The sequence below is a fragment of the Podarcis liolepis genome, assembly GCF_965112155.1.
Source record: "Podarcis liolepis genome assembly, chromosome: 6".
Classification (NCBI taxonomy): domain Eukaryota; kingdom Metazoa; phylum Chordata; class Lepidosauria; order Squamata; family Lacertidae; genus Podarcis; species Podarcis liolepis.
Window position 1 is genome coordinate 61,068,939 of NC_139559.1, and position 27,167 is coordinate 61,096,105.

At 42.7% G+C, this 27,167-nt stretch overlaps 1 protein-coding gene and 1 long non-coding RNA gene across 19 annotated transcripts in view; one reads left to right on the plus strand and one right to left on the minus strand.

Annotated features, from left to right (window-relative positions):
* Nucleotides 1–537: 537 nt before the first annotated feature.
* DOCK7 (dedicator of cytokinesis 7) overlaps nt 538–27,167 on the minus strand; it is a 117,599-nt gene continuing 90,969 nt past the window's right edge. For 4 of the 18 annotated variants that reach the window (XM_083510207.1, XM_083510205.1, XM_083510214.1 and 1 more), the window contains 19 exons: nt 26,878–27,013; nt 25,476–25,572; nt 24,746–24,763; nt 21,296–21,392; nt 20,951–21,085; nt 20,535–20,687; nt 19,691–19,849; nt 18,845–18,945; nt 18,562–18,754; nt 17,842–17,985; nt 16,549–16,680; nt 14,770–14,784; nt 6,487–6,621; nt 4,954–5,043; nt 4,202–4,438; nt 3,534–3,677; nt 2,532–2,638; nt 1,369–1,536; nt 538–1,037 (listed from right to left, as the gene is read on the minus strand). In XM_083510207.1, the coding sequence (XP_083366333.1) occupies nt 995–1,037; nt 1,369–1,536; nt 2,532–2,638; nt 3,534–3,677; nt 4,202–4,438; nt 4,954–5,043; nt 6,487–6,621; nt 14,770–14,784; nt 16,549–16,680; nt 17,842–17,985; nt 18,562–18,754; nt 18,845–18,945; nt 19,691–19,849; nt 20,535–20,687; nt 20,951–21,085; nt 21,296–21,392; nt 24,746–24,763; nt 25,476–25,572; nt 26,878–27,013 (2,304 nt within the window). In that variant the 3' untranslated portion in view covers nt 538–994. The other 14 variants (XM_083510210.1, XM_083510219.1, XM_083510209.1 and 11 more) reach the window with 9 other exon arrangements.
* On the plus strand, nt 21,399–24,460 carry LOC310710053. Its single transcript, XR_014527765.1, has 2 exons — nt 21,399–23,041; nt 23,663–24,460. It is a non-coding gene; the product is annotated as an uncharacterized lncRNA (long non-coding RNA).

The window sequence follows — 27,167 nt, forward strand, 5'->3', positions numbered from 1 at the left end:
TTCTCTGTATTAAGTGGTTTACAAATGTTCGTCAATCAACTGAATTGAATTGGGGCTTACTCTCAAAATAAGGGGTTAGGATTGCAGCCTTGATGCTGAACTAGCAGTTTGCAAAAAACAGGCATCACTGAAGCGGTAGTAGTGTTATGTAATGAATACATCATGTGAACACCCAGTCTACTTTATACAAGTTCTTCCTTCCTGTGCAGCATCCTTTGCTGAAGCCAGCTTAGCCTTGCAACAGGAATGAAAGAGACGAGCTACTTATCACCTCATGTCTGCTTGAAAGCCAAAAGTCCCTGCTTCACTTTCAGTGACCCAAAACAGTATTTGAAACTGGAAATTAGCGCTTTAGAAATAGGTTGGCTTTTGTGGACCCACATATCTCCAAGGTCATCCCAGCATTTTGAGGCACAAGCCCAATGTAACCATAGCCACGTGACACAAAAGTTTAAAAATGAAAGCATTTTGTACTTACCTTTCTCTAGGATCTTTTTTCACACAAAGATGAATTTTAAAAGCTGGCACACCAAGAAATAAAGTGTAAACATTCAAATATTTAATGGTACCATTAAAATAAACACTGCATTAAAAATGGTTTAAATGCATTTGCAAATGCTCCTAATATAAAATAAATATATGAACTAAAACAAAAACAAATTTAACATTAAAGAATGCTATAAATAATGGTTGATGCATTTGGAGTACCTCTGAATATTAAAAAATGTCTTAAAAAACAGTTGTGTTTACAGTCTCACCAGTAGTTTGTATACTGCTGCCATGGGGTTAAAAAAGGTTTGAAGTCTATATAATAATTCAGAAGGGAAATTTGGCCACTTAACACTTCCATGTAAATTGGTAAAATGTATGCATGGTGTCCTGAACAAAGTCCAAAGTTTTATTTCCAAATAAAACTTATAAAAAATTCCCGGTGTTGATGACACTGCACTCGTTTGTTCAGTACCTTAAAATTCTTAAGTGTATTTTAAGGTGCTCAGATGTCCATTTTGCGAAGGCTCATTCTGCTGAAGGAATCTCTGGGGAGGAAAAAACAATGTGATAAGCTACTTCCCAAGCTGAACACCAGAGTCTGGCGGTGAGTAATATTCTGCTACACAAAGTGTTTGCATGTGAAGCTATAAAATTAACTAGTTCTCCTATCGGGTGACTAGAAGCCTAAGGCTTCTAGTCTTCTTAAGGGTGAGAAAGAGGGCTTGGGGCCACAGATATAGGGGTGTTAGTAAAGTAATTGTAATGATTTTATATCACTACAGATAGGAACTTTCAATTTGCCTTCCCATGTACTTTTCCTATCCAGGAGACCTTTTAAAGAAACATTATCAAGAGATGTTAACATATAAGAATTACCTGTGGCAAGCAGCAGGAAGAACCGTCTTGTATAATTGGGGAATTTTTCTATTGATCAGGGGCTGAAGTGCTTCCTTGAGACGGTGGTAATTTCTTTCAAGCTCCCGCTGATACTCTTTTTGATCTGGACCAATCAGGCTCTTGTTCTTGCGCAGTGCATCTTCACACCTAGAAAATAAAAAAATTCAGACAATAGGAAAGTGACCATAGTCTACCCTCTTGGAGCCAGCCAGCAGCATTGTATCTGTCTCCTTTGCGTACACTCCTTGGGTCACAACACTAATTGCACTTATTTGGAAACATCCGAAACTTCCAACGCAGAGTGACTGCAATGCCAAAATTGGCTTTCACACAATAAACATCTGTCTTTCTGTTCCTTGGAGTAGATGTCTCCAAGTCATCCTAGAAATCTGATTTCTCTAAAACTGTCTAACAGTATTTAAAAAGAAATGAAGCTACTGCTTCTATACCAAAGCAGCTGGCTATACATGGTTCTCCAACATGTATATAAATGGTAAATACAAAGCACTGTCAGGTTTTCTGTGTTTCCTTGTTTAACAGCAGGAAAGTGCTCACCGTACATGTCCAGAATGCCCCTTGCTTAGAAAAGAAAAAAGGGGACTGCTCCTGAAAGTGCGTCAGCATTCATGGATCAAGGCCAAGACGTGCTGGAAGAACATCAGTGCCACCTAATAATGCCAAATCTGTTGTACGCCTTAGTTGTGCTTTTTTGAGGAATGTAGGATAAAGTTTCAAGGAATTTTCTAAATTATGCAGAAATGAATTAAGAAGCAATATACAGTATCTCAGAAGTCAGACACCTTGCAACTCGAACGTTTTGGCTCCTGAACGCCGCAAACCCGGAAGTGAGCGTTCTGGTTTGCGAACAATCTTTTGGAACTTGAATGTCCGACACAGCTTCCGATTGGCTACAGGAGATTCCTGCAGCCAATTGAAAGCCATGCCTTGGTTTCCGAATGTTTTGGAAGTCGAACGGATTCTGTTCGACTTCCGATGTACGACTGTACATCGGGGCTGCATGGTGAGAAGGGACTAAAGTAAGTAATCAGACCTGCCACAAGACAATTGATCAACATATCTATCATGATCTTTTTTAGGACAATTAAAATGGGGAAAAAGAGATGTTCATTGAAACACAATACCTTTTTGTGAAGTCTTTGAAACAAAGCCGTAGTTTATTATGGTGACGGAAGAGCTTAGGATCGTTGGGTATCTCTGATAAGAAAACCTGTGCAACCTCTAGTGGTCCCTTTAAAGAAGAGGCAGGTAGTGAGATACTTCTGCAGGGCTGGCTACTGGAATCATTTCACATACATGGAAGACTCCATAGAATTTCTTTAGGCTGTCTCCCCACTAGGACCACACTCCACAACCTCCCTTCTCTTCCTCTCTACGTGGACATTTATGCAACTGTCAAGGAGAAGGCAGAGCTGCACAAGGATTGCTTTCAAATGTTGCCTATAGCAGCTCTAAGGATGCATACAAACAGATCTCAAATTAGGACCCACCACACTCTCATTAAATATGTGTGGCTCCCTCCACACAATGCAGTTGACAGTACTTAGCAAAGATTCAAATACTGATTCGGTCTGACGCCTACCCCTACTTGTTGGTGGGCACTGACCTCTAGTTTTTAGGTATCACATAGACATGTTTACCTAGGAATAAGTCCCATTGAACTCAACAGGGCTTTCTTCGGAGCAAACATGTATTATGTACTGCTATTCAGTGAAATGTCTGCCTTTAAAAAAAAAGTGAATCTTTTTTTAGAGATGTTCTGTCCTGGGAAGGGGAGATTACTACATCACATGTTCCATTCAATCAAAAGTGTGCACCTCTTGCTTCTGCTGTTAACTCACAGAACCACTTTGCTTCAGAGAGTAAAACTTGGCGAATGTGCTTCTACACACTCAAATTACTTGCATTTGTACACACTCTGTTAGCCACTACTTCAATAATACTGTCCTCTTAGTTCTTCAATACAAAACAAGTTATTTATATACACTATTATTACTGTTTATATGCAATATATGTTCAGAACCCATTTTTGACAATGTTTTTTAAAATAAGCAAGTCTTAATGGTTGTACTCATGGACCTTTGCGATCAAGACACTGACAGGACCTACAGGTTCTGTATCCTTACCTGATTTACCGTTGTGCCTACTGAACCTTGAAGCACCATCTGGAGCATTTTGGGATCTGCTGGATCTTGATGTGTTGCAAAAGCCAACTCTTGGGTTTTCTTTTGCATATCCTCAATGGCGACTTCAATTGGTGTCAAAATGATCTAAGGAAACGAACACAGGAAAATTTAAGAAGAGCATCAGGGATTTCCCTTTTCATTGTGATTACGAGAAAATTTAATTTAGACTCCTAAATAAAGGGAGAATCAGAATTGTAGAGTTGGAAGGGACCCATCTAGTCCAACCCCCTGCAGTGCAGGGATATGCAACTGTCCCATATCATGCAGGGAATCAAACCTGCAACCTTGGTGTAACCAACTGAGCTATACAGGTGTGTTGATTTTTCTTTTTCCCAGTTGCTAGATGCAAAGTACTACCGAAAAAATTAGAGCAGTTTCCCAGCAATAGTAATCATCAGTATCAAAACCTTACACCTGAAATAAAAGCTCCTCCTCTCAGGCTTTTGCAGTAAAAGCAGCTTTGTAAATGCATCTAAAACATATGCCAATCAATAATCAGCAAGCTGAAACTTTACTGAGCGCATTATTTTTTATGTTAATCATTCCCCCTCTATTTCTGGCATTTCTGCCTCTTAAATTTACAGTTACCATCCCTGTTCAGGGCTCACCTCCTCCTTGTGAATGACATTAATCCGGGTTTTAATGTAAGGGAATGCATGTGATGTCGTGAGGATGGTCTTCCTCTTGAACTGTTCATGCAGCTCACCATGAGCTCTGCCATCCAACGTAAAGGGTGTGCAGTACATGAATCGCCGCAAGTTGTAGTTTTTGTCAAAATAGGTTATCCGGTCCTTCATTTCGTACGTGTCAAAGTAAGGCTCCACGTAAGTTATCTGTATATAGGCCTGGGGCAGAAAAACAGACTAGTAGGAATACACTGCAGAATAGTCACCAGCCAACTAGCAACCGCGCATGGCCCTCATTCACTCGTGACGCTGCTCCTGCTGCAGAATTTTTATGTTTGTGAGCGAGCAGCAAGGGGCATCAACCAAGAGACAGAACAAGGCCTACACCAGTGGAAAGCACAAGCTTGCTGCCATTTTGTCCTCCGCACTCTGAACTTAAATCTGAGAGCCAGTTGCAAAGATACAAAAGTCGGTGAAAGCAGACAACTCTTGCCTCAGTCTCCCTGGTGAAAATTGTCTAAAAACTGATACCTGATACCTGTATCTAGACTGAGAGAGGCGTGTGGATAAGGTCAGGGAGATCCTGAGATAAATGGCCCTAGTGCAGCATCATCTTAGCCACTCAATTTATTTTCTGGAACCATAGTGTGTAGCTATGCACAAGCCAGGAACAGGGGCACTTCTCACACTAGATACAGGAATGTCCAACTTGATACTTATTTTTAGCTTCTTACCTTGTTGGCATCTAATTTACATTTGTCGACAGGGTTAGAGTCCTTAATCACTTCGACAACATCTTCACCAAACCTTTCTCCATAAAAACCCTGAAAATGATCAACAAGATATTGTAAAGTGCAATCTGGAGCAAAGTTTTAAAGGAAGGGTTGGCACATAATGTTAGCAGAATCACATGAAAAACAGGACTATGGCTGTGGTGTGGGCTATGCCTGCATAACTTTGGGGAACAATTTTTTGGGGGGGCAGGAAAAATAATAACGTGGGGGGGGGAGTCTGCCTCTAAGTATTTTGTCAATGTGGACAAATCCCATCATTTTATCATACACTGGACAGTGTGTGCAGCAAAACAAGTTTAAAAGACCACACATTACACACTAACACACACACTAAGCCAAGATATGAGTGAGCTTTGTTCCCAGAGTGCAACTGTTTTGTTCTTTCATTCATGAGTGTAACGATTTAGTCTTAATTAACAGTAGTTAATAAACTATATATGTAACTCTCTTCAAGCTGAGAAACTATAGTTAATGATTCCTAAACATGCCAGGGTCCTAAGCCAATGTTAAACCAAGGCTTTGTATTCTGGCTTGTTTGGAAGCTCGAAACCATCAGTTCCCAGTTGGAATGTAAGGGGAAACTATAGCTAACTGAAACTTCCTGACTTGCACGAAGCAAAAGGTGAAGCCGCCGTCTGTGGGTGCATGAGGCTCATTCACATCTCAGCTTATTAAGCCAAGGTATGGTTGTCTGAATGCAACCCCATGGCTGAGAACTGGGCTAATCTTGGTACAAGATAAACCTGAGCCTACATTTACCTTGTGGAGGTTTAAAAAGTAAAGTAAACAGGGCTCCTATCTTTGATTGCTCTTTGTGAATGATTGGAAATTACTTGGCCTGAAGGGTCCCTTTCACCCATGTACTGAGCCACAATCCTATTCATGGCTGTCTTGCATATGTGAATGCTACAGCTTATGTGGACAGGACCAAAGGTCAGGTGAACACAGGTTTTTGTTTGTTTGTTTGTTTTGTTTTTTTGCAGGGGGGGGAAATAAAGTAATCCCTGAACTTGACTCTTTTTATAATTACAATTACAATTATTTATTACTTATACCCCACCCATCCAACTGGGTTGCCCCAGCCACTTTGGCCAGCCCTCCAACACATTAAGACATCAAACATAAAAAGCTTCCTGATAAAGGGCTGCCTTCATAAAGTTGTGTAATTATTTACTTATTTGACATCTGACGGGAAGGCATTCCACAGGGAAAGGGCCACTACCAAGAAGGCTCTCTGCATGGTTCCCTGTAACCTCAATTCTCATGATGAGGGAACCACCAGAAGGCCCTCGGAACTGCACTTCAGGGCCTGGGCTGAACGATGGGGGTGGAGATGCTCCTTCAGGTATACAGGGCCGAGGGCTTTAAAGGTCAGCACCAACACTTTGAATTGCATTTGGAAACATACTGGGAGCTCCCTGAAAGCCCATGTAACTACAGGATTGTATTTTAGACTTGCCGAGACCATCTCACCTCTAAGCGATGAGAAATTTCAGCCAATTTTGTTATGGCCGGTTCCTTGTAAACGAACTCTTGTTCATCGAGGTCTCCAAATTTAGACCCATAAAAACCAACACGGAAGTATGTACCAAACATCCGCTTACCATCCTAGGTGCAGAAAAACGAATAGCATTTCAATACAAAAGCCCCGTCACATCTTTTCATTGCTTTTAACACTCCCTTTGAACACAATGCCATGCAGGAACAAACAAACCAACAAGTCGGACTAAAGAGAATTGTAAACCAGTTACAGCAAAAAAAGGGGGGGCACACTAAAATTTAAACCACACACTTACGAGATTTATGGGAAAGCTAGCCTCAATCATGCAATGGGATAAAAATCAGTAGCTCGGCATAAGAACGGGACCACTTTAGCTAGCCTAATAGGTTTAGAAAGCAATGCTGGCAATAGTCAAGAAAGCAACCTTACAGAAAGGAACACTGTCGTGGCTATTTGCTTTCTTGACACTGGTGGAGCAGCACAGATTTACCACTGGTTAGGTTGGTGTCACTCTGAGTTTGGACCAAGCCAAATTTCCAACACCTAGCGGGTTCGGATCACTCAAGAATCATTAGGGATTCTTGCTGGACTTCACAGTTTACTTGCATGCTTCCGTTCTCTGGGACTGTGGCCTAAAATATGGCATGGACTATGTCATCACCAGAGCAGAATGCTGAAATAATAAATGTGGGGAATAATTGGTGTTATCTAATTTGCTCTTTGCAGCTCATCATTTAAGAAAATGGGAATAAAATGGGTTTAAGGGGTGGAGACGGTGCCTTGGATAGAATAACTTTCCCCCGCATTTGGTGTGTGGACTGTGAGAGACTGCACAGTGGTATAGCATTATATTGTCACCACATCATGCCCTCTCGTGGTTTCTTCTATATGTGATGGCATCAGTGTGATTAGTGCTATGGAAACTAGACTACCGTATGTTTCATTCTGTTCTCTAATAGAGATGAAAGCAGGATCAGGTGGCAACCACTAAACTTTCCTGTAGCCACAGTCCATGAGAACATATTTCGCATGCTGCTGTAAAATGTTAGTGCCACTGGGATCTCTTGTTTTTCCAATGGTACAATTTGCAGAACAAACACTGTAAAGGAGACCTGGTATCGCATCTCCATGCAACTGTATGGATCACTCTGACAATTCACAAATTTTCGAATGCCAATCCATCCTTTCTGCTAGGAAAGCCTCCCAGCTTCCTCTCCCACTTTTCTTTTGGGAGTCTTTGAGATGCAGAGTCGTGTCTCAACTCTCAACCTATTCACACCCCCTCTATAGTAGGGGAAGTGACTTCCCAGCGATTCAAAACAGACAAGTTGTTTTGAGCACATAATTTCTGGGGTGAACCATAGTGCTAAACTGCATTCTTCTGGCATATACAGATGCTCCTGTATTAAGATTCCAAGCAGCTGCTTCCATTTGGCTCAGTGGTAAACTGAGCCGTCTGAACACACCCAACACTTGTGGCAATAAAACTGGGAGGTGGTGCACACTTATGTGGAAGGCAAAAATGTAAACTGAAAGATAAGAGAGCAGCAAATTGTTTGAAATGGAAGCCACCAAATCTGCAGTTTCTTTCCACCAAGTCACAACTGAAAGAATTCACACTGCATGCACATAGTCACAAATATAAGCTGAGAAAAGTACTCCAAATGTTCACCTTTACTCTCATGGCACAGTTATGCTGCAGCACTCAGAATTATATATAAAAAAGGAGCAATGTGATGCACTAGCTGTTGAACTTTGCATCCCACCCTATCCTTGGTGTCTCTGGGCCAGTAACACGTTTCAAAAGATGCTTAACAGGAAAAAAGAAGAGGATTAAAATAGATAAACAAAGCCTTCCTCACTAGCTTCCAATTCTAGCTTGAACAGAAAGGATGGACAGCGATTTGGGATAATGCTCTGGGGCCTGGGCCCGGGGGAAACATCATCCAGGGAGACCGTGCAAGAAGAAATTGTCCACCTATGTTAACGGTCAGGATGGGCACACAAAAGAGAAACAAAAGCTCTAAGAACATACAAGGATAAAACTCTTTAGGGCCTCGTAAGTCATAATCTGCGTCTCTAATTGTTACTGAAATATCAAAATGTTGGTGTAGGTCTGGGAGCAACAGTAACCCATTCCTATCAAGTGGTAGTAATCCTCATCTTCATCATTCCCAGGTGACGATGAATCCCCAGGTCTCAGGTAGCGTGCATTATTACTACAGTCAAACTTGGAGAGCACAAAGACATTTCTTGTGGTTGTTATTTTGTAACCTGAGAAAAAAAGTGCACATTCTCTAAATGGAGTTATCAAGTACAGTGGAAGCTTGGTTCCCGAACGGTTTAGTTGCCGAACAAATTGCCCTCCAAACGCTGCAAACCCAGAAGTGTTCCGGTTTGCAAATGTTTTTCGGAAGTCGAACATCCGACGCGGCTTCTGCTTGAGTGCAGGAAGCTCCTGCAGCCAACTGGAACCTGCACCTTGGTTTTCGAATGGTTTCAGGAGTCAAACAGGCTCCCGGAACAGATTAAGTTCAAGAACCAAGGTACCACCGTACTCTTTGGGTCCACCAGTCCAGCAAAAGTCTGCAGACTTTATGTATTGCATTTATATGCCACTTTTCCCTCCAAGGAGCTCCAGGCTAAAAGGCAGAGAATGGCCCAGAGTCACCCAGTGAGCTTCATGGCCAAATGGGGATTTAAACCTGATCTTCCAGGTCTGATATTTCTGACCCTCCCAGATCATAGAGCCTACCAATCAACTCAGTCTTTTCTGGATTCAGCTTCAAACACCTTCTCCACATCCCTCCCTATATCCTGGACAGACACTGCCAAACCAGAATTTTAGCACCCAGGTTGATTAGAGAAATAAATAATGCCATCAGGACACTCCATTTTCATGATGTTGCCCCATACATCCAGCAGAATAGGATGACAGAGTAAAATGCTACTGGACCTTATAGAAAAGGTCCTGAGAAGATGAGGAGTCACCACCCCTTACCATTCTCTGACTGCCTAGCCTGGACTACTGAAGAGCAGTCCTGCGAACACCTGCCTATGCTTGCAATAACGCCAACCTCTCATGTGACATTGCTCTTCAATGACAGGTAATCTGCTGTGGCCATAAACAAAGATTCTGATAGTTAACTAGATTGGTCAATACCCAGGACAGAAACTGGAACAGGCCCATGAACTGCCCAAGGGAGGTGGAAACAGCTAACGGACTACTTACACGACCCTAAGGAAAAAGTAGAAGTTGCAGAATGGGCAGGAAGTCAGTGTTGGGAAGACTACAGATTAATTTCCCCAGTCTTGGAATAGTAGCACAGACAACTTCAGTCTGTGTTAATCCCAACTGGCCTATATAAAAACAAGGTTGACTCAAGTAAGCTACCAGAGTTGACGTCCCTCAGCATATCCTCTATACCAGGGGTCTGCAACCCGCGGCTCCGGAGCCGCATGTGGCTCTTTTACACCTTTGCCGCGGCTCCGGGGCGGATACTAGCGAGGGGAGGAGGCGCATTGTGCGCCCCGAGACTCCCCACTGTGGCGGGCGCTGTACTGGCTGTGACGTCGCATGGGGGCGGTGCGTGCGTTAGTCACGCACCGTCCCGACGTCACCTTCCCGCCCGCTGTCAGATCGTGGCTCCGGAGATATATTTGTTTTAAATGTCGCAATGGTTTTGCGGCTCCCAGTTTTTTTCCCCTTCGGAAACGGGTCCAAGTGGCTCTTTTTGTCTTAAAGGTTGCAGACCCCTGCTCTATACCAGTGGATGGTATCAAGTTTTCCATGAAAATTGAGAAAGACCCTCAAACACATTTCAGCCACTCTGATGTCCTCTCTAAGTTAAGTGCCTGGGTTGCATTTAAGCTTATATTCATAATTATATGTGTATCCTACAACTGTGGAACATTCTTCTCTCTCTCTCTGAACACTGGTACCTTAAGTCTTTCATCCACATAAATGCACTTACTGTTATTCTCAATGACAATCCAAAGCATTAGAAGTCACTCAGGGCCACTGTGTACATGATGTTTCTTGGACAGTGATATTGCTTCCATTTGCAGGGGAAAGGCATGTACACTGACCGCCATTGGCAGAAAACACACATACTTAGCTTGGCACATGCAGTGGGAATCACAGCTGCTTCTGAACACACACAACATGTGGCAAAATAGACAACACGTGCATAATTCACTTATGAATTATGTGCATCATAAGAACCTTGTAGGAAAGTGTAAAGTATGCAATGTTCCGTAAAAGCGACAATGAACTTGATAAAAAAGACTGAAGGACAACAGGTAATTTTATGGCTGACAGTGCTTGTCCACACATGAGCAGGCACCTTCTAAATCTCTGCAACTCTCTCTAGGCTTTTAGAGAACCCAACTTGCTCTCCTGGAGACTCCCCCTCCACATATGCCACAAACTTTAGGGTTCTCCTTGATTTTTGTAATAGGAAAAGTAAGCTGTTTGGCTTAGGCAGCATTGTCTGCTAATTGCGCTAACTTCCATTAATAATCTTGGCAACATCATGAGACACTTAAGGAAACTTATGTAATGAATCAAAAGTACTATTACGACAGGAGTTTCAAATAAATAAGCATCATTCTAAGCTTTAACAATGGTCACCTAAGACAAATTAGGAGGTGGTGTTTATAACGAAGGTTCTTTCCATTTAGCTTCCATTAATTTGTGGGGAGGGGAATGGGGGGGTGTTGATGGATCAATGCCTAGGAAGATTTTGGGGAAATGTCAACCCAGAGCATGCTGGAATGTGTGCAACACAAGAACCAAAGCACGAAGTTCCATTAACAACAGGCAAAAGATGGGGACATCAATAACATCATATGTCATCATGTTATTGTTCCAAGTGTGTTCTGAATACATGAAGGCTCTATAATTTTGCCCAAAGGTTTTCGCAGAAATCAAAACCCTTGCTTTCAAGCAAACAAAACAAATTAAAACTCCATGGTCTTTGTTTCTGAGAGGTGCTAAAATGCAGTTATGAGAAAGGAAGTTATTATAAAGCATTTAAATCTATTATTTTGAGAAAAATAATAGCTCCTTGGTAGGCAAAGAGAATGAAGGTGAACACTGTAGAGTCATTACAGAACTGGCAGAGCAGGTATAACAGCCGTCATGACTTATGAAGGGTTCATAATATGTTGTTATGCATGGTAAATATCTGTTGGGTACAAAGTTTTAAGAGGCTCCTTCTGCACATGAACCAAAACCTTTGCCAACTGGATTTACTTAGCCAAAACCAACAAAAATTGTCGCCGAATTTGGCCCTGCTGTTATCCACAGGGAAGTGCAAATAGGCCCAAGGCCGTCTGATCAGAGTCAATAATGCCACATTTTTCATTGCAGTGAAATGGCTAACCCAGCATTTGAATTCGTAACATCAGAGTTGAAGAAGCCAAAAGGCCTACTTAAGTTCAACCCCCTTTCCATGAGGAAAAACCACTCCTCCACGAACATTTAACTTTAGGAGTTAGCTGGGAAGTTTTTTCCATACAAACCTAATTGGGATTGATTTGTGTGGCGTTTCATAAACCCCTGAGCTGGCACAAGTCATTGGTAAAATGAAATTATTGGGGGATGCCATGGGAGTTTTAAAAAAAAAATCACCAACAACTTAGTAGGAACTTACCACAACAGACAATAGTAAAAGTGGGGAGTAGGATCAGCAACCAGGGCAATAGAGGAGAAAACAGAAAGTATTTTGATTAGGGAAAATCCAAAACAAATAAGCAGCATTTGGCAGCAAATAAACAAAACAAAAAAAGTATTTTAAAAACTGGAACTGGGTAAATAACATGCAATGGGTATTAAAAGGCCACACAGAAGGAAAATGTCCAGCAAGAGGAAAGTTCAAGTGCAAAGCAGTGGACAAGAACATAAACCATGGGTGTGTTTTACCATGCAATAGAACATTACTGAATAATGTTAAAATTGTAACTGATGACAGGATATACTTCAGGGGTCGATTTAGCATCACACACATTGATCAGAAAAGATGCTCGCAGGCTGTCGTCCCATTAATGGAACAGCCACAAACTGCCTTTTGCCATGGTTTTGTGCCAATTTTAACACCGCCAGGGAAACCCTTCGGGGGAGGTGAATCATGGTGCAGTTGACAGAAGCAACCAAACTGTATGGGTGCCACTTCAAGCAAGCGCTTGAGCTAAATGGAGAGTCTGTGTGACATGAACTTTGCCTTTCGGTTAAAGTGGGCATTGTAAAAGGCTGCACATGCTTGGGCCAGCTCCCAGGTGGTACAAAAATGCACACCGGCTCCAAAACTGATTTTGGGTCCCCAAGCCTCTCGTTGCAGATGGCGGGTCATGGAATTAGCACTCTTGATATGACATGCCTTGATGACGTTTTGACTTGTCTGTAATTGCTCTTCTGAACCAAAGCTCTAAACAAGAGAGCCGGACTCTTATCTGATAGAGCAACATAATCAGAGAAAATCAGAAGCAAAAATCAGCACTTGTACAGCTTTTGGGGAGGTGGAATCCAAAAACTATTCACATATTTACTAACAACAACAAGAGAATGCAAAACACACATATTTCAGCTACGTACCAAATTCTTAAAATTCCTTACAAAATTGGTCTGCGTTGGTGTATATAAAGTATATGTATTTGGAAACATTTCTATTGTTTTTAAATGAGGATGGAGGTTTGATTGGGACATATTAGACACAACTGTAAGGAAATTAGAAGGAAATTAGAGGTACTCCCACTGAAATCAGAAGGGCTTACCTACTTAAGTGCCCTGTATCACCAATTATTTCAACGGGAATCTGATTTTGGATGAGTTCACACAGAGCTTTATGCCATGGTTAACATAAGCCGGGGTTTCTAAACAAAAAGCACACCATGGCTTATTAGCATAATTTGCTTGTGGTTAATAAACCATGATTAAGCTGCTGGGCGGGGTTCAGGCGAGAAAATTAAACCATGATTTATTAAACCATGTCTTAGTGTTATGTGCAAACCATGCCACTCTCAAGAATGTGCCTGTCCTGCGACAAAAAATGAAGGTGTCCGCCTTCAAACTTATCTATTTAGTGTCTTGGATATTTGTTGCAGTATTTTCCATTATAACTATTTCTCAACAGACAGCCATCTTAGGCCGTTGCAGCAAAAAGAACCAAGAATCTTGAGACGTCTGAAAAATAAATGTGCAAGTCTTTAAGGGGCATGATCATCTAAAAGGCAGTTGGGCTGGAAATTTGCTCAGTATGATGGGCCATATTAGAACCATATCAGTAACTTCCAAAAAGCTAATCAAATAACACAAAAGGGGTCTTTCTGCTTTTTATCAAAGTCTAACCACAAATCTCAAAGGCAGAATTCTAAGGTTTCGGAAGGTAGTGGACTGTCCAGGAAGCAAGGGAACTGTACAACCTCTAAGCTTGCTTCATGAAGCTTAGGAAATCTTTTCAGCAAAACAAAGGCTGAGGCAGAGTCCCTATTTCATATAATTATCTGAAAACCCTCCCACAATGCCAGATGAAACTGGCATTCTTATACAAGCCAGGGCAAGGTTGGTGGATTGTATCTCCCACAAGATCTTCAAGGATTATTTTCATGGTTTGGGTCCAGACATACATCAGAATCAGCTGTATTAGGTCACTGAACAGCTGCAGAGGAATTTGAATTTTGTACATCTCAGAATCAAAACAAAGGACTCTATCTTGGCACCCAGTTGAAGACCATTGACCTAATTCTTAAGAGATTTGAGAGCTGGGACTAAACTCAAGTTCATTTCACTCTTGCTCAGAGCTTAATGTAGCAAAAGACTATTAATACTACAGTTATACGTTAGGATACGAGTGAACGTCTTTCTAACGGGAAACAGTTTTTTGCATTCAAGGTCTTTGAGCATTAGAACTTAAATCGACCCCTGTGTTGGGGGGTGAAAATATGGTAGGAAGAAATGGTATTCTGTGTCAATATTGATGAGAAATGGAATACAAAAATAACAAACTAGTGATGGTAAAAAGTGGCTCATTCACCAAAGAACCTCATTAGTGTCATAATACAAATGCATTCATGCACTACCTAAATTGTCTAAAATGACCACAACAGTTTGACTGGTATTTCTTTGGTTAATTAATTCAGGTCAATAGCAGACAGCAACAGAAATACCCACAGCTAGCACATGTGGGCAAAGCATTGGCAAGAGTCATCATCAGACCAATCTATTAGTGTTCTTTACTAACTAAAACATTACCTACCTCCCAGCCAGTACTCTGTGTAATAAAAAGTAAAACAAAAAAACAAAAAACAAAAAGGTATGTCACAGGAACAAGACCAGCTCCTTTTCAAAGGCCAAAACACAACCATCAACAATAAGGTGCTATCCACTTGAAATGGCTTAGCTGCCACACATTTAAGTTAGCCTTTCGTTTCATAGCCCAGAATCAATATTAAGTATGAAGAAGCTCCATTATTGGGCTCTGGAAATCGAACGTAAATGCAAATCCTCTGGCAATCGGAAATTATTACATTGTATTCACCATTTCAGCCTGAAGTTCAGCCACTGAAACCCAGGTTAGTCCTGCTGGAGGAATTTAGTTTTTGAGCTGAACGGCATGCTGTGGAACACAATTGCAGTTCCCAAGTAATGAATGGCAATTCTCATTTTGTGTCATTGTTGTTTATATCCATAAAGCAAAATGCAAACCATTCTTCATTTGTGCTTGAGTTCCAGTTAAAAATAATCATATAGCATAACCAGTTGTCCAAACAGTATCTCCCTGCTAAATTCAGGAAGTAAAAATGTAACCAAAATGGAAAATAATAGCCTCAATCTAGCAGAACCTCTGGAGGCCCTGCGCAGATGCAAATGCCCTCATTTATCAGTATATGGCCAACAGCTGGCTGCAATTTTGTGCCCAGGCACCCACTGTTCAGCTTCAAATCCTGGTTTCAAATGATTAAGGGGGCATGCTTAACATTAGCTTTCATGTTAATTAACCATGGTTAAATTCAGCTGGCGTTAGCCTGAACTGTCTGGGAATGTGCCTTAAGTTTTGCTTAGAGTCTAATCTGATCCCAGCTGCTGTGGTGCCAACTTGCCCTTGATTTGGCCCCCACATACCATAGAAAATTTAGCTGTTGCATTCATCAACATGGAAGAAGCAGGACCGCATTGAGTCACATGCTCTTCTCTCGGTATCCACGTGTGCTGCATGAATGTCTGCAGAGAGGGGTCCTTTGTCTCTATAACTATACATGCGAAAACCCCGTCCCACCCCAACATTCGTGCTGTAGATGCAGACAACATGGCAGGGCACAGACTGGACTGTGTGAGATGGGAGAGGGCTGCTTGCAGCAGCCTCACTTCTTCTTCCCTTGCTGATGAACATGGGAGCTTTAATGCCCCCACTGGGCTCTTCTCTTGGCCCATGGAGCCATCTTTCAGTGACACTTCCAGCCCACTTCTCCACACCCAAAAGTAGGGTCATTCATCACTACGCAGCCTCTACAATGCAGGTCATGGTTTGCACAAGCAGAGAGATGTTGCAGCACCAAAAAAGAGATACCTGCCAAATAGGTAGCTCAAAATGCAAAAGAGTAAAATTAAATCCCCAGGCTGTCCATCTATGTATAGCTTTGGGCTGCAATATTATACCTGCTTACTTACAGCTAAGTAACTCAATGGGAGTAAACAGGATTGCAGTATGAAAACACCTTAACTACAGTTTCACATGTTGTGAAGTCAGTCTCTAGCCTGGAAAACACAAGTAGAGAATGAATTTGTAGCACACTACATGATAGTGACCTGACTTAGGTGAAAGGCTCTGGAAAAATTAGGACTGATCTGATCGCTCTCTTTGCCTAGTTTTGCTGATTTTTTACACTTTGCAATATTGTCCACAAGGTCTCCATATTTTGAATGCTTTGATGACCTGGAAAATAACTGCCATTGAGGTTTCAATGTAACTTGAAGGGAAAATGACACAAATACTTTTAAGGATCTCTGCGCTGCAAGCAAGAGCCCAAGTCATTACCTGATGAACTATTTTGGTGAATGCTTCCTGGAGTTTACCGTGAATTGTGGCAAGCTTCTTGGCATCTCTGTTAGCTTCATGAATTGGAATGAGGATTTTGTAAACCTCGTTGACTGCTTCGTACATGCCAGCCTACAAAACAGTGTCAATGTCAGGCGGGTCTATCGATCCATCAAAAAAACAGACATGCAGCAGCCTGAGTACAACATGTTATTAAAATGCTTATATTACAATAATGAAATTAAAACACTTGCTTGGGATTATTTGGTTACTGAGATGGAACAAGTAATGCATGATATAAGTATCAGTCGTGTGTTAGACCTGTGCAAATGTACATTTTGCCAAAAGTTTGCAAGACTCCATGCATCAAAGGCCAATTTAAACTAGATGAATACTGATTTAAGACTCCCAGCTCATGTGCTGGTCCATGTGTGAAGGAAGCAGCTAACAGCCTATGTAGCAGCTGTGCTGGGATGCCAGCATGTTTGCTTCAGTCCATGGAATGAGAGCCTTTTTAAAGATTATATAAAACTGTGTTCCAATCCACAGACAGAAGTTTCCTAACACTACAGTCAAGGCCAACCTTGATGACACAGAAATTTGAGGAACTGTAGTGCTGAACAAGGTTTCATAGCAACTTCTGAATGCACATTCCAGTTGGATCCTGATTTAGCACAGCATGTTGGAGAACCAGCTTAGCCATGATCCCAATGGCACAAAATATGTGGGCTGGTTTGCAAGCAACTTGAGTCAATGCTGCTGCCACTTAAACGACTGAATTCAGTGCAGCTGAGCAGCTGAAATGCAAATACTGAAGTTTCTATACTTTTCATTGTGCATTTGAGTTGCACCCAGTGTTTACTGACATGCAGAACGGGTGGAAAACTATTTTCCGGCCTGCATTCCCACCTGGAAATTCCCTATTCCAGCTGTGAGTGTGGCCAGAGACAAAAGTGGGCGAAACAACTGATGTGATTCTCACCTGTGTATGCTAGGCTGTATTCAAGCCAGAGGTTTCTATGTCCACATCCCTCCCTCTCTCTCCATTCAAACAAACAAGAGGATTTATCGCAGCTCAAGAACACTTGAGAAGAATGCCGAGCAGAGCAGGTGAGAGGTGGGGTCCAGGGGGAGGGGCCATGTTATGAGAAGGGGCGTGGCCTGGGGATAATCCAGAGGTCTGCATTTGGCCCTCAGGCCTGTGGTTCCCCACCCCAATGCAGGACACTGATCGTATATACTATGCAACCATAAGGGAGTACTGTACTAGATACATGTATTAAACTCTTCTACCATGGAGAAAGAGGCTGCAGCTTGCTCCAGCAATCCAACCAGACCTGCTTCAGTAAAATACTTTCCAGAGCATATTCCTTCTTCATCTGGTGATACGACATCATCAGAAACTGCAGATTCTTCCAGGACGTTTGAGGAGATGTTCTGAGGAAATATATAACGTTTACTTTCAGCAGTTACAGTTCCAGAGACACTGGAAAAACAACTATTTAAAATTCATTCATCACCAGGTTCAGGCAATGCTTTGCTGCAAAGTCTGAAACCAAAGTAGCTTCCATTCTGCCAAAGTCCTACTCTAATGGAACATAGTAACATGTAATTAAACTTTGGTTTTTTGTTTTTGCTCTGCAGAATGTTAATTTGAAATATAGGTTTACCCACAAGGTGTTCTTTTTCGGGGGGAAAGCCACTGTACCAAAGACCTATCCTCTTTGAGAAGAAACATGAAACCAAACTACTTTAGGAATTATTGGGCAAGTAAATAAGTATGGCAAATTCCTTTGTACATGGCCGAAATTAATAACAGAAAGAGCTTTTAGCTAATGTGCCTCCAATGTATTGTACCAGCAGCCAAAGTGGAGAAATGCAATTCTATCACATGAATTTTTGGGAAATGTTCTTTTAATATAAACAACGCTATGTTTTCTGGGGGGCTTACATCATTGCTTTGTGAAAAGGCAAGAAGCCCAGCTTTGCGGTTTTGTAAACAAAGAGCATTACCTGAAATGTAACGCATCCTACGGGGAGATATTTCCGATCCTCAAGCATGCTCAAGTATTCAGCCACGAGTCCTGCAGAGTGGACCAAACATTGTGCGGACTCTGCATGATTGCTTCTCTCTGAGTGTTTCCCAGCCATGTTCTGTAGCCAAGTGAGTCGTAGGTCTGGGGAATTCTGGTATCCCTTGGCAATTCTAGTTTTCAAAAACCCAGGAGAGTCACATCAGTGTACGTTTACTTACTCACATTTTCTTAAGACGGCAGAATATCCAGTGAAACTGTACCTGTACATCAAGTCCACCAGCATCTCTGGGTCTTCTTGGTGCTCCTTCATCTTAACTGTATCAGACAGGATCATATGGAGGTTGAACACAAGATCTTGGACCTGAAATGGGAGGGAATGAAACAAATATTCTGCGCAAAACAAGTATTTGTTGGTTACTTCGAATCTGTGTGGCAGGAATTCAAATGCGAAAATCGCTTGCCATTGTTCATTTTTTAAAAAATGAATCCTGCCAGGGAGACATCATGTTCCCCTCCATCATTTCTAATTTTGCATTTGTCACCAGTCAATATTTGTTAATTCTGTGTTCATTCATTCATCCAGCAAAGTTGGACTGAATTATTTGAGTGGATGAGCAGTTTCTTAGAAATGTCGAGTCAGACTTCATTTTTTGTTGTTGTTCATTTCACCATTTAATCTGTCTGATTTAGAACTTTAACACAATTATCTATTGTTATTTTATGTGAGGCATTTTTAGACCAACTTTCATCAGATTGGATTTCAGAGTGATGCAGAGCAACACAAATACAAAAGAAACCCTCACCACAAAAAACAAAAACAAACTAGGGCTATCCAATCTGATGCCCCACAGATGTTGCTGGACTTCAACTCCCATCAGCCCCAGTCAGCACATCCATTGGTCAAGGATTATGGGACCTGAAGCCCCCCCCCCATCTGATTACATTTTCATGTATCACTCCATGTTCACATTCAGGTTTTGCATCATCAGGAATTCCAATATGGGTCAACATCCTACTGAGTCTAAAAGCAAGTAAGCTGAAAATTGTGGGTCTTAAGGAAATAAAATAACCCATACTTATCTATGTCAAGTACTATTTCTCCTAACCTGATCAGGGAACGTTGTTTCCCTTAGTTCCAGGTCCTCTTCAGCATAGGTCAAAATGGTTTTCAGAGAACGTCTCAGAAACTCCTCATTAAAATTCTGAGATGTTCCTACTAAAGATGAGAGTGACATGGTCACCTGCATTTTCACTCTGGCAAAGTTCTGAAACAAACAAGCAAAAAATTTTTACTGTGCCAATAACGTCAGGTGACAACACCAGCTTAATAGGCATCGCAGTCCCAAACCAAAAAGTACAGCAAACATTTGATTTTCCTGAAGGGGTCTGGCCAGAACTCCATCCATCAAAATGATTAATTTATAGCTGAGTTGTTTAACTCCAGATTAAAGTGTTCTCCTTTAAAGACGACACAAGCCTTTTGGTCCATGTGTGACTATTCAGATTTAAAATATATGACCCTCAAAAAAATCAGTGCTCCTCACTTGTCTTCTCTTGCACCAGTTTGGATTGGCATTGCACCCCATGCTTGCAGAAACACTATACCAGGGGTGGGTATCTTCAGGCCTGAGGCATCAATGTGGCCCTCCAGCCCTCTCTATCTGGTCCTCCAAACTCCCCCGCCCCCGGCCCTCACTGGCCCTGCATCACCCTCTGCATATTTTGGCTTGGATGGAATGTGTCCTTGTGTCTGGATGGAGGACAGAAAGGGATGTGCAAGTGTGTGCAAAAGCTAGCCTACTGTACAAATCTAAAAATTAGATTTGTTGCTCCACCCACTTTTGCCTCTCACCCTGCCCACCACTGGCATGCGGCTCTCAAAATGCTGTCCAGAAGAAAATGTGGCCCTTTGACTGCAAAAGGGCTTTCCCACCCCAGTGCTATACTTACATTCCCAATCTCAAAGTTCTGCCTCATGAGGAGGTACAGGGAGGCGCTGGCATGCGAGCGTATGGTGCCGATGCTACTGCTACAGTGGCGCAGGAGTCGGAGGCATAAGTCTGCACACTGCTCCGTCTCCTCTTCAAAGAGCAGTTCTGGGAACTAGAAGGACAGCGTGAGAGACAAGCATTCAGCAGTCGTGGCTGCACCCCAAACGCCAACACAATGTTGAATTAATTGCACCACAATCATCGTGGGCTCAACTTGACCCAGCTGCATGCCCGCTCCCAGTAAAGGAGGCCATCATCAGCCGCAGTTTGCTGGCCACCACTGTGGAGGTCCAACACTTTCCAAATCAGAAAACAAGTTGAATACTGAAGTGAAATTGTAACTCCATGCTGCCCTCCCATCCTCAGGACACTCACCTTTGACACCAAGGCCCTCTGCGTAGCAAAGCAATGCTGCAGGTAAAGAGCGCTCTGGTTGCAAGCCATGCTGTGCAAAAGAACCTTCAGCACTCCGCCAAGAATGCTTTCCTTGGACTCGGTCACGGAGACTGTCTGTAACCAAAGACAATGGAAAAAAGAGAGGAAGTCAGCTTTAGGGCTGTTGCAGACAGAGGTCACAGCAAAGGGAACATGTGCAATGGAGAGAGAATGGCCACTTCAGAATACACTTTCTACAGGGGGCATTGCTAGTCTTGCTCACTATCCCTTCTTCAGGCATTCAGAGCACCGGGAAGGTTGTAAAATGGCCTTTATCATCCTCACCTGGACTACTATCTCCAAAGTATCCAAAATGATCAGATTTGCTTCCGTTGCCAAGTTGCCATCGATAAGAGCCTCGTGTTCTATCTCAGCCCGTGATCTAAAAAAGCATTAAAAATAAAATTTCTTTGGAGAAGCGAGGAAAAGAAACTTTTTGTTGCAGCTGGAAAAATAAGATTGCTTATCAGATAATCACCATGCTCTAACAGAACACTTTAGCAGCAGGAACCACCAAAAACAGGCTCAATACAAAAGCAGGGATGGGGAATCTCTGGCCCTCCAGATGTTATCAGACTCCAGCGCCTATCAGAGCCCAGGCAACATGGCCAATGGTCAAGGGCCTCTGCCTGTGATCCCAGAGATCCACCGCCAATCAAAGCAGATATTACTGGGCTGGATGGACCAATGGCTTACATGATATAAGAACTTTAAGATGAAATAAAGCTAATAATGCTTGCAACAAAATGAGGAGCAGAGTAATAAAAGATAAAGAGAAAAAGGAAACCACATTAGCATGTTCGTGATAAGCTTGGGAGTACAGTGAGAGAAAAATAGCAGTGGGGGACCCATGGCACTCCCAGTGTTGTTGGACTACAACTCCCATCATTCCTAACTGTTGGCCACAGTGGCTGGATCCTATGGGAGTTGGGATCCACTGACATACAAAGGACCACAGGTTCCCCATCACTTGCTTAAGGAGATGTTACGTTAACAGCTGAGATAGTGTGTGTGTGTGTGTTTGTATTTTATAAGAATCTGATGAGACGCTTGAAGATAAACTGAAACCACTGCACTATTAAAAAATTTCAGTGGGATTGTTGCACTTGCTAAGTTTGTAGGAAATTATAGTCTCCCAAATCTTATCAAACCACTTCTATTCAGAAGGTTGCTTGGGTCCCTACTGTGCTACCAGGCAAAAGCCTACTAAAACAGAAGAGACTTTCAACAACATTTTGTGATGTGGAATGGGGCAGCTCTTCAAAGAAAAATAGCCCACTGGATGGGCAAACAGAGACAAGGTCTCAGGAAGCCCTCTTCTCTCGAGAAACCAAGAGATTTTTCTTCCATGAAAAATATATGATCTATGGCTCCTCCTGGACATGTCTGAGTTGGCACAACTGAAGTAGTTCTTTGAATCCTAACTAACACGATTTGTATATATCCTCCCTTTCATAAAGGGTCTTTCCCTGCTAATGGTGCCCACTGTTTCTTCATGAAAGCCAAAGGATTAAAATTACAAAGTGTGCTGCAGAAACACAGTTTGCTAAGGGAAACTAGGGCTACACTGAAGAAAATGAGTATCTTTTTATTCATCTTTACATAAGTGAAGACAGCATGGCACTTTATGATGTGAACACATGGTGGCGCTAAGAGAATAAATTTCTGGAGAACATTACTAGGTAGTAGGTACCAGTGGAAATGTCTATGTGATGTATGAAACGTCCTGCTGATGTCCTGCTGTGCTATAATGCACCATACATGCTTCCCAAAAGCCGGCAATGATCTGTCATAAATGGTAGCAGTACATGCTACTGTATGCACCAATCTGGAGCAGGCAATATGCACTGCTAGCAACAGACCAACCAACATCATTTTTACTGGTGCGGTGGGCGGGGGCACATTGTTGGAAAAGTGGAATTTAGTCCTAATTATTCCACTTGACTTCCACTGTAGTATGTGTTGGAAGCTGGCCAGAGTGGCTGGGGCAACCCAGCCAAATGGGCAGGGAATGATAATAAACTAATAATAGTAATAATTCAATTGGTCAATACCATAGCTGTCAAGTGTCCCTTATTTGAAGGGACAGTCCCTTATTCCAGCGCTATGTCCCGCTGCTGTCCCTTATTGATGGATGTCCCTTAAATGTCCCTTAAATGATGTCCCTTAAATTTCAAAGGAAGCAGCTCCTCTCCCTCCCTCCCTCCCTGCTGGCCAGGGAGGAGGGAGGCTCCAACTGTGTTGCTTGGCTGTGTTGCTCACCCAATAAGAAGTCTAAGAACGACTGGGGGGTGGAGCTTGCATGCCTTGTGCGTGGCTAGTTAATGCAAGCTGAGAGGGTTTTTGAATGCTGGACGCCATTTTGTTGCATGTGCTGCTGCAAACATTGCAGTGCAAAGCCAGGCCAGGGAGCCATCTTAAGTTGAGGCTGCATAGGCCTTGTGGTGCATGTGATTCAGATTCTATTCAGTTGAACCTCTGGTTACAAAGTTGGTTGGACAGTGTTCTCGAAGCTACCAGCATGAGTTTGACCAGACTGCAGGAGGACAAGAAGACTGGAGTGCCTGGAACAGGTGAGGCTGCTGGTCCCTTATTTTGGCTGCTGGTCCCTTATTTTCAAGGCTGCTGGTCCCTTATTTTCAAATCTGTAAGTTGACAGCTATGGTCAATACTAGCTGCCTGCTAAAAATCCTACTAGGAGCACCAAGCTCCTCCTTCCCTCTAGGGGGGTGTGTGTGTGTGTGTGCGTGCGTGCAAGGGCAACTTCTATTGCAGTCCTTACATGAAGAGAAATCTTCTGTAGAGCCTGGAGATGGCAGGGCTTGTACCTGGGACCTTACTACATGCAAAGCATATGCACTACCACGGAGTCACACCTTTCCCACATTTTACCACATTTATTTCTGAGCCGGACAGAGCCTTTGGCAGAAAAGGAGAAAGCTGTCCAGGAGCCCAAAACACGGTGATGCATCAGCAGGCTGGACTGAGATCTTGCACAAGAATGAACATCTCCTGGGCTAAATCTGTTTTAAGGGCACTGTCCATACACTCACACTGTGCTAGGCAAAACTGAATTGTACAGAAGGCAGTGAATGTCCTGGTCTTGCAGGTGCTGCAAAGGCTTTGAAAAGGAGAGTGCTCTAGAATTCTTAAAAGGAGATCTACAGATCTCTATTCCTGCCTACAGTTTATACGCCATGTGACCTTCTTGCATTTCGGCTGGTGGACCCTTTAACCAAACACCTCCAGAATTTTTACCGGGATCAAATTAAGACTACATCAAAAAGATGTAATGTTAATTGGACTGTCAGGGAACTGCAATTTTCACACCAAAATTCAGATGTGCCCAGCACTATGGGGGGAAAAGGGACACCCTGTAGCAGCATATACACACACACCCTCACACTTCACAGCCACGTCATGTTGCAAAAAACAAACAAACCCACAGACCTTCTGCAAAGCACCTCAGTCAAACAAAACCTGCACTCAGAGCCTTATTAGAAGACAAAAAGCATGCCAAGCAAAGCTGCAACCGTAAGTCCTACACCTAACCAACACCCCACCCCAACCATTTCAAACCCCAGCAGGCACTCGTACAACAAAAGGAACCACTGAAGTCACAGGCAGGCATACAAAGCTGCTGCCAAGCGCCAAAAGCCAGAATTGCAATAGCAAAAGTACAAACGCACAACAGGGGGGGAAATTAAATACAGCAGTACACCAGTGCTACAGTACCTGGCTGGTTTGTGGCTTCTAAAAACACAGCACATGTGGGGAAAATAATCAAAGTGATTGATTAGGGCAGGAGAGGAGTCAGCTTGGAGAACTCCAGAATGCTCTAATGGAGTAAGTGACCGATGGCACACATGCAATTACACCTAGTTACTCTTGGCTGCAACTTAAAGCACCCTATAGCCGTCTTATCAGTGCATTGGTCATCTTCCCTTACAGCACAATCCTATACAAGTCTAGTCAGGAGCAAGTCCCATTGAGTTTAATGACACTTACTACCAGGGAAATGGGTGTAGGATTGCAACCTCTTTTTCTTTTAAATAAACAACACATGTGTGTGACAGCAGTGTTCTTATGAGGTTAGTCCTATCTCAGTTCAGGTCCAGACCTGCTCATACTGTGAGGAGCAAGGAGCAAGGCAGTCCCTATCTTGGCCAACTGGCCATTTCAACATTAAAATGTTTGGGTACCAGGCAGAGGGCCTTCTCGGTAGTGGCACCAGCCCTGTAGAACGCCCTCCCACCAGATGTCAAAGAGAAAAATAACTACCAAACTTTTAGAAGACATCTGAAGGCAGCCCTGTTTAGGGAAGCTTTTAATGTTTAATAGGTTATTGTATTTTAGTGTTCTGTTGGAAGCCGCCCAGAGTGGCTGGGGAAACCCAGCCTGATGGGCGGGGTATGAATAATAAATTATTATTATTATATTATTATTATGGGTAAGGTAGCATTACTTGTCAAGTTTTTCCGTGTTCTGTCGCCAGTGAGTCATATCCTTTCTCCATCTCAGGTTCTCTTGACTTCCAAAGGCACTCCCGGAAGGACTTCTTTCTGCCAAGCAAAGGTTTTAAAAAATTGCTTTTAACTTTTTTATCTTTGACTGCTGCGTTTGATGAATTAAATGAGGTATCATGACTACATCCTTCACACACAATGAATGGTTAACCTCACATTAAATGATTATTGCACTTCAAAATTAATTATCATCAGTGTTGACTAATCCTTTCAATACGAAAAGGAACCAGCTTCCAAGCAAACATGTGAGTAAATCAACACTATCTACCAAAAGAGGAGAAGGAAACCTTTTTCAACTGGAGGGCTACATTCCTTCTTAAACACCCTTCCAGGGGCCACACACCAGGGGTGGACCAGGGGCCTGAGAAAAAAAGGGAGCCGGACAACAGATGTAACATTTCCCTTTGTACATTAGGCTACATTTCAGTCACACGCACACAAAATGTGGAGGAGAGACACTGGTTTTACACATACACACCCCCATCCAAATACAGTGATACCTCAGGTTACATACGCTTCAGGTTACATACGCTTCAGGTTACAGACTCCGCTAACCCAGAAATATTACCTCAGGTTAAGAACTTTGCTTTAGGATGAGAACAGAAATCATGCTCCGGCAGCGCAGCGGCAGCAGGAGGCCCCATTAGCTAAAGTGGTGCTTCAGGTTTCGGGTTAAGAACGGACCTCTGGAATGAATTAAGTACTTAACCCGAGGTACCACTGTAGTAAGAGGAACCATCAAAATGCAAGGACACTCAAAGAAGTGCGGAGTACGGTCAGTGAGAGCCAGGGTCCTGAACGGGGCATCACCTGGAGGGAGCCTTGAGGGCCAAATATACAGGTTTGAAGAGCTATATTTGGCCCTCGAGTCTGAGGTTCCCCACCTTTGTTCTGTAATATCTCATTAACACTATCAGGATAGTTTACTATTCATAAATTCAAGACTAGCTCAGTATTAAGGAATGTTGCATCACTGACTCCAGAGGGCTCCACTGCAGAGGGCTCAGTACAACCAATGTTTCCCCTGCTCTGTCAGAGTAAAGGACTGCTGGCATGGGGCAGCTTTCATGAAAAGCAGACAGAATCACTGCTCCTATACAGGACTCAGTTGGAGGCCGACTGCTGCTGAAGCAACATCCAAGCTCTGCCTCTTTCTGGCATTCAGCCTGAGCCTGAACAAGGCAGATTTGCTTTGCTTGGCCTGGCTTGTCACTGCAGAGGTCAATGCTTGCCGGAGGACTGCGGCCCCTCTCCCTGTCATTCACACAAAGCTGCCTTAGCACAGTGCATGAAGGGGCCTCCCATTTCAGCCCCTTCGGTCAGGGGAAAGCGTCAACTTACCCAGCTGTCCCCTGCTTCGCCGTACCATTTCTTGCCTCGCCCCAATGCTGCCAAGTATAGCTTCTTCAAGCTTCGCTCTCATGTCTTTTGACTTCTTAAACGTCAGGCTGTTCATTCTTTCAAACACTTTCTTACCCTGAACAGTTCACAAGAAAGAGGACAGAACATGAAACAAGAGTCAGTCCTTTTTAAAAACAAAGAAAGTCCATTATAATTTAATACACAAATAAAGCAAATTATTTAGGCAGCTTCCTATATCTAACACAGAATTTGCAGTATCCACAAATTCT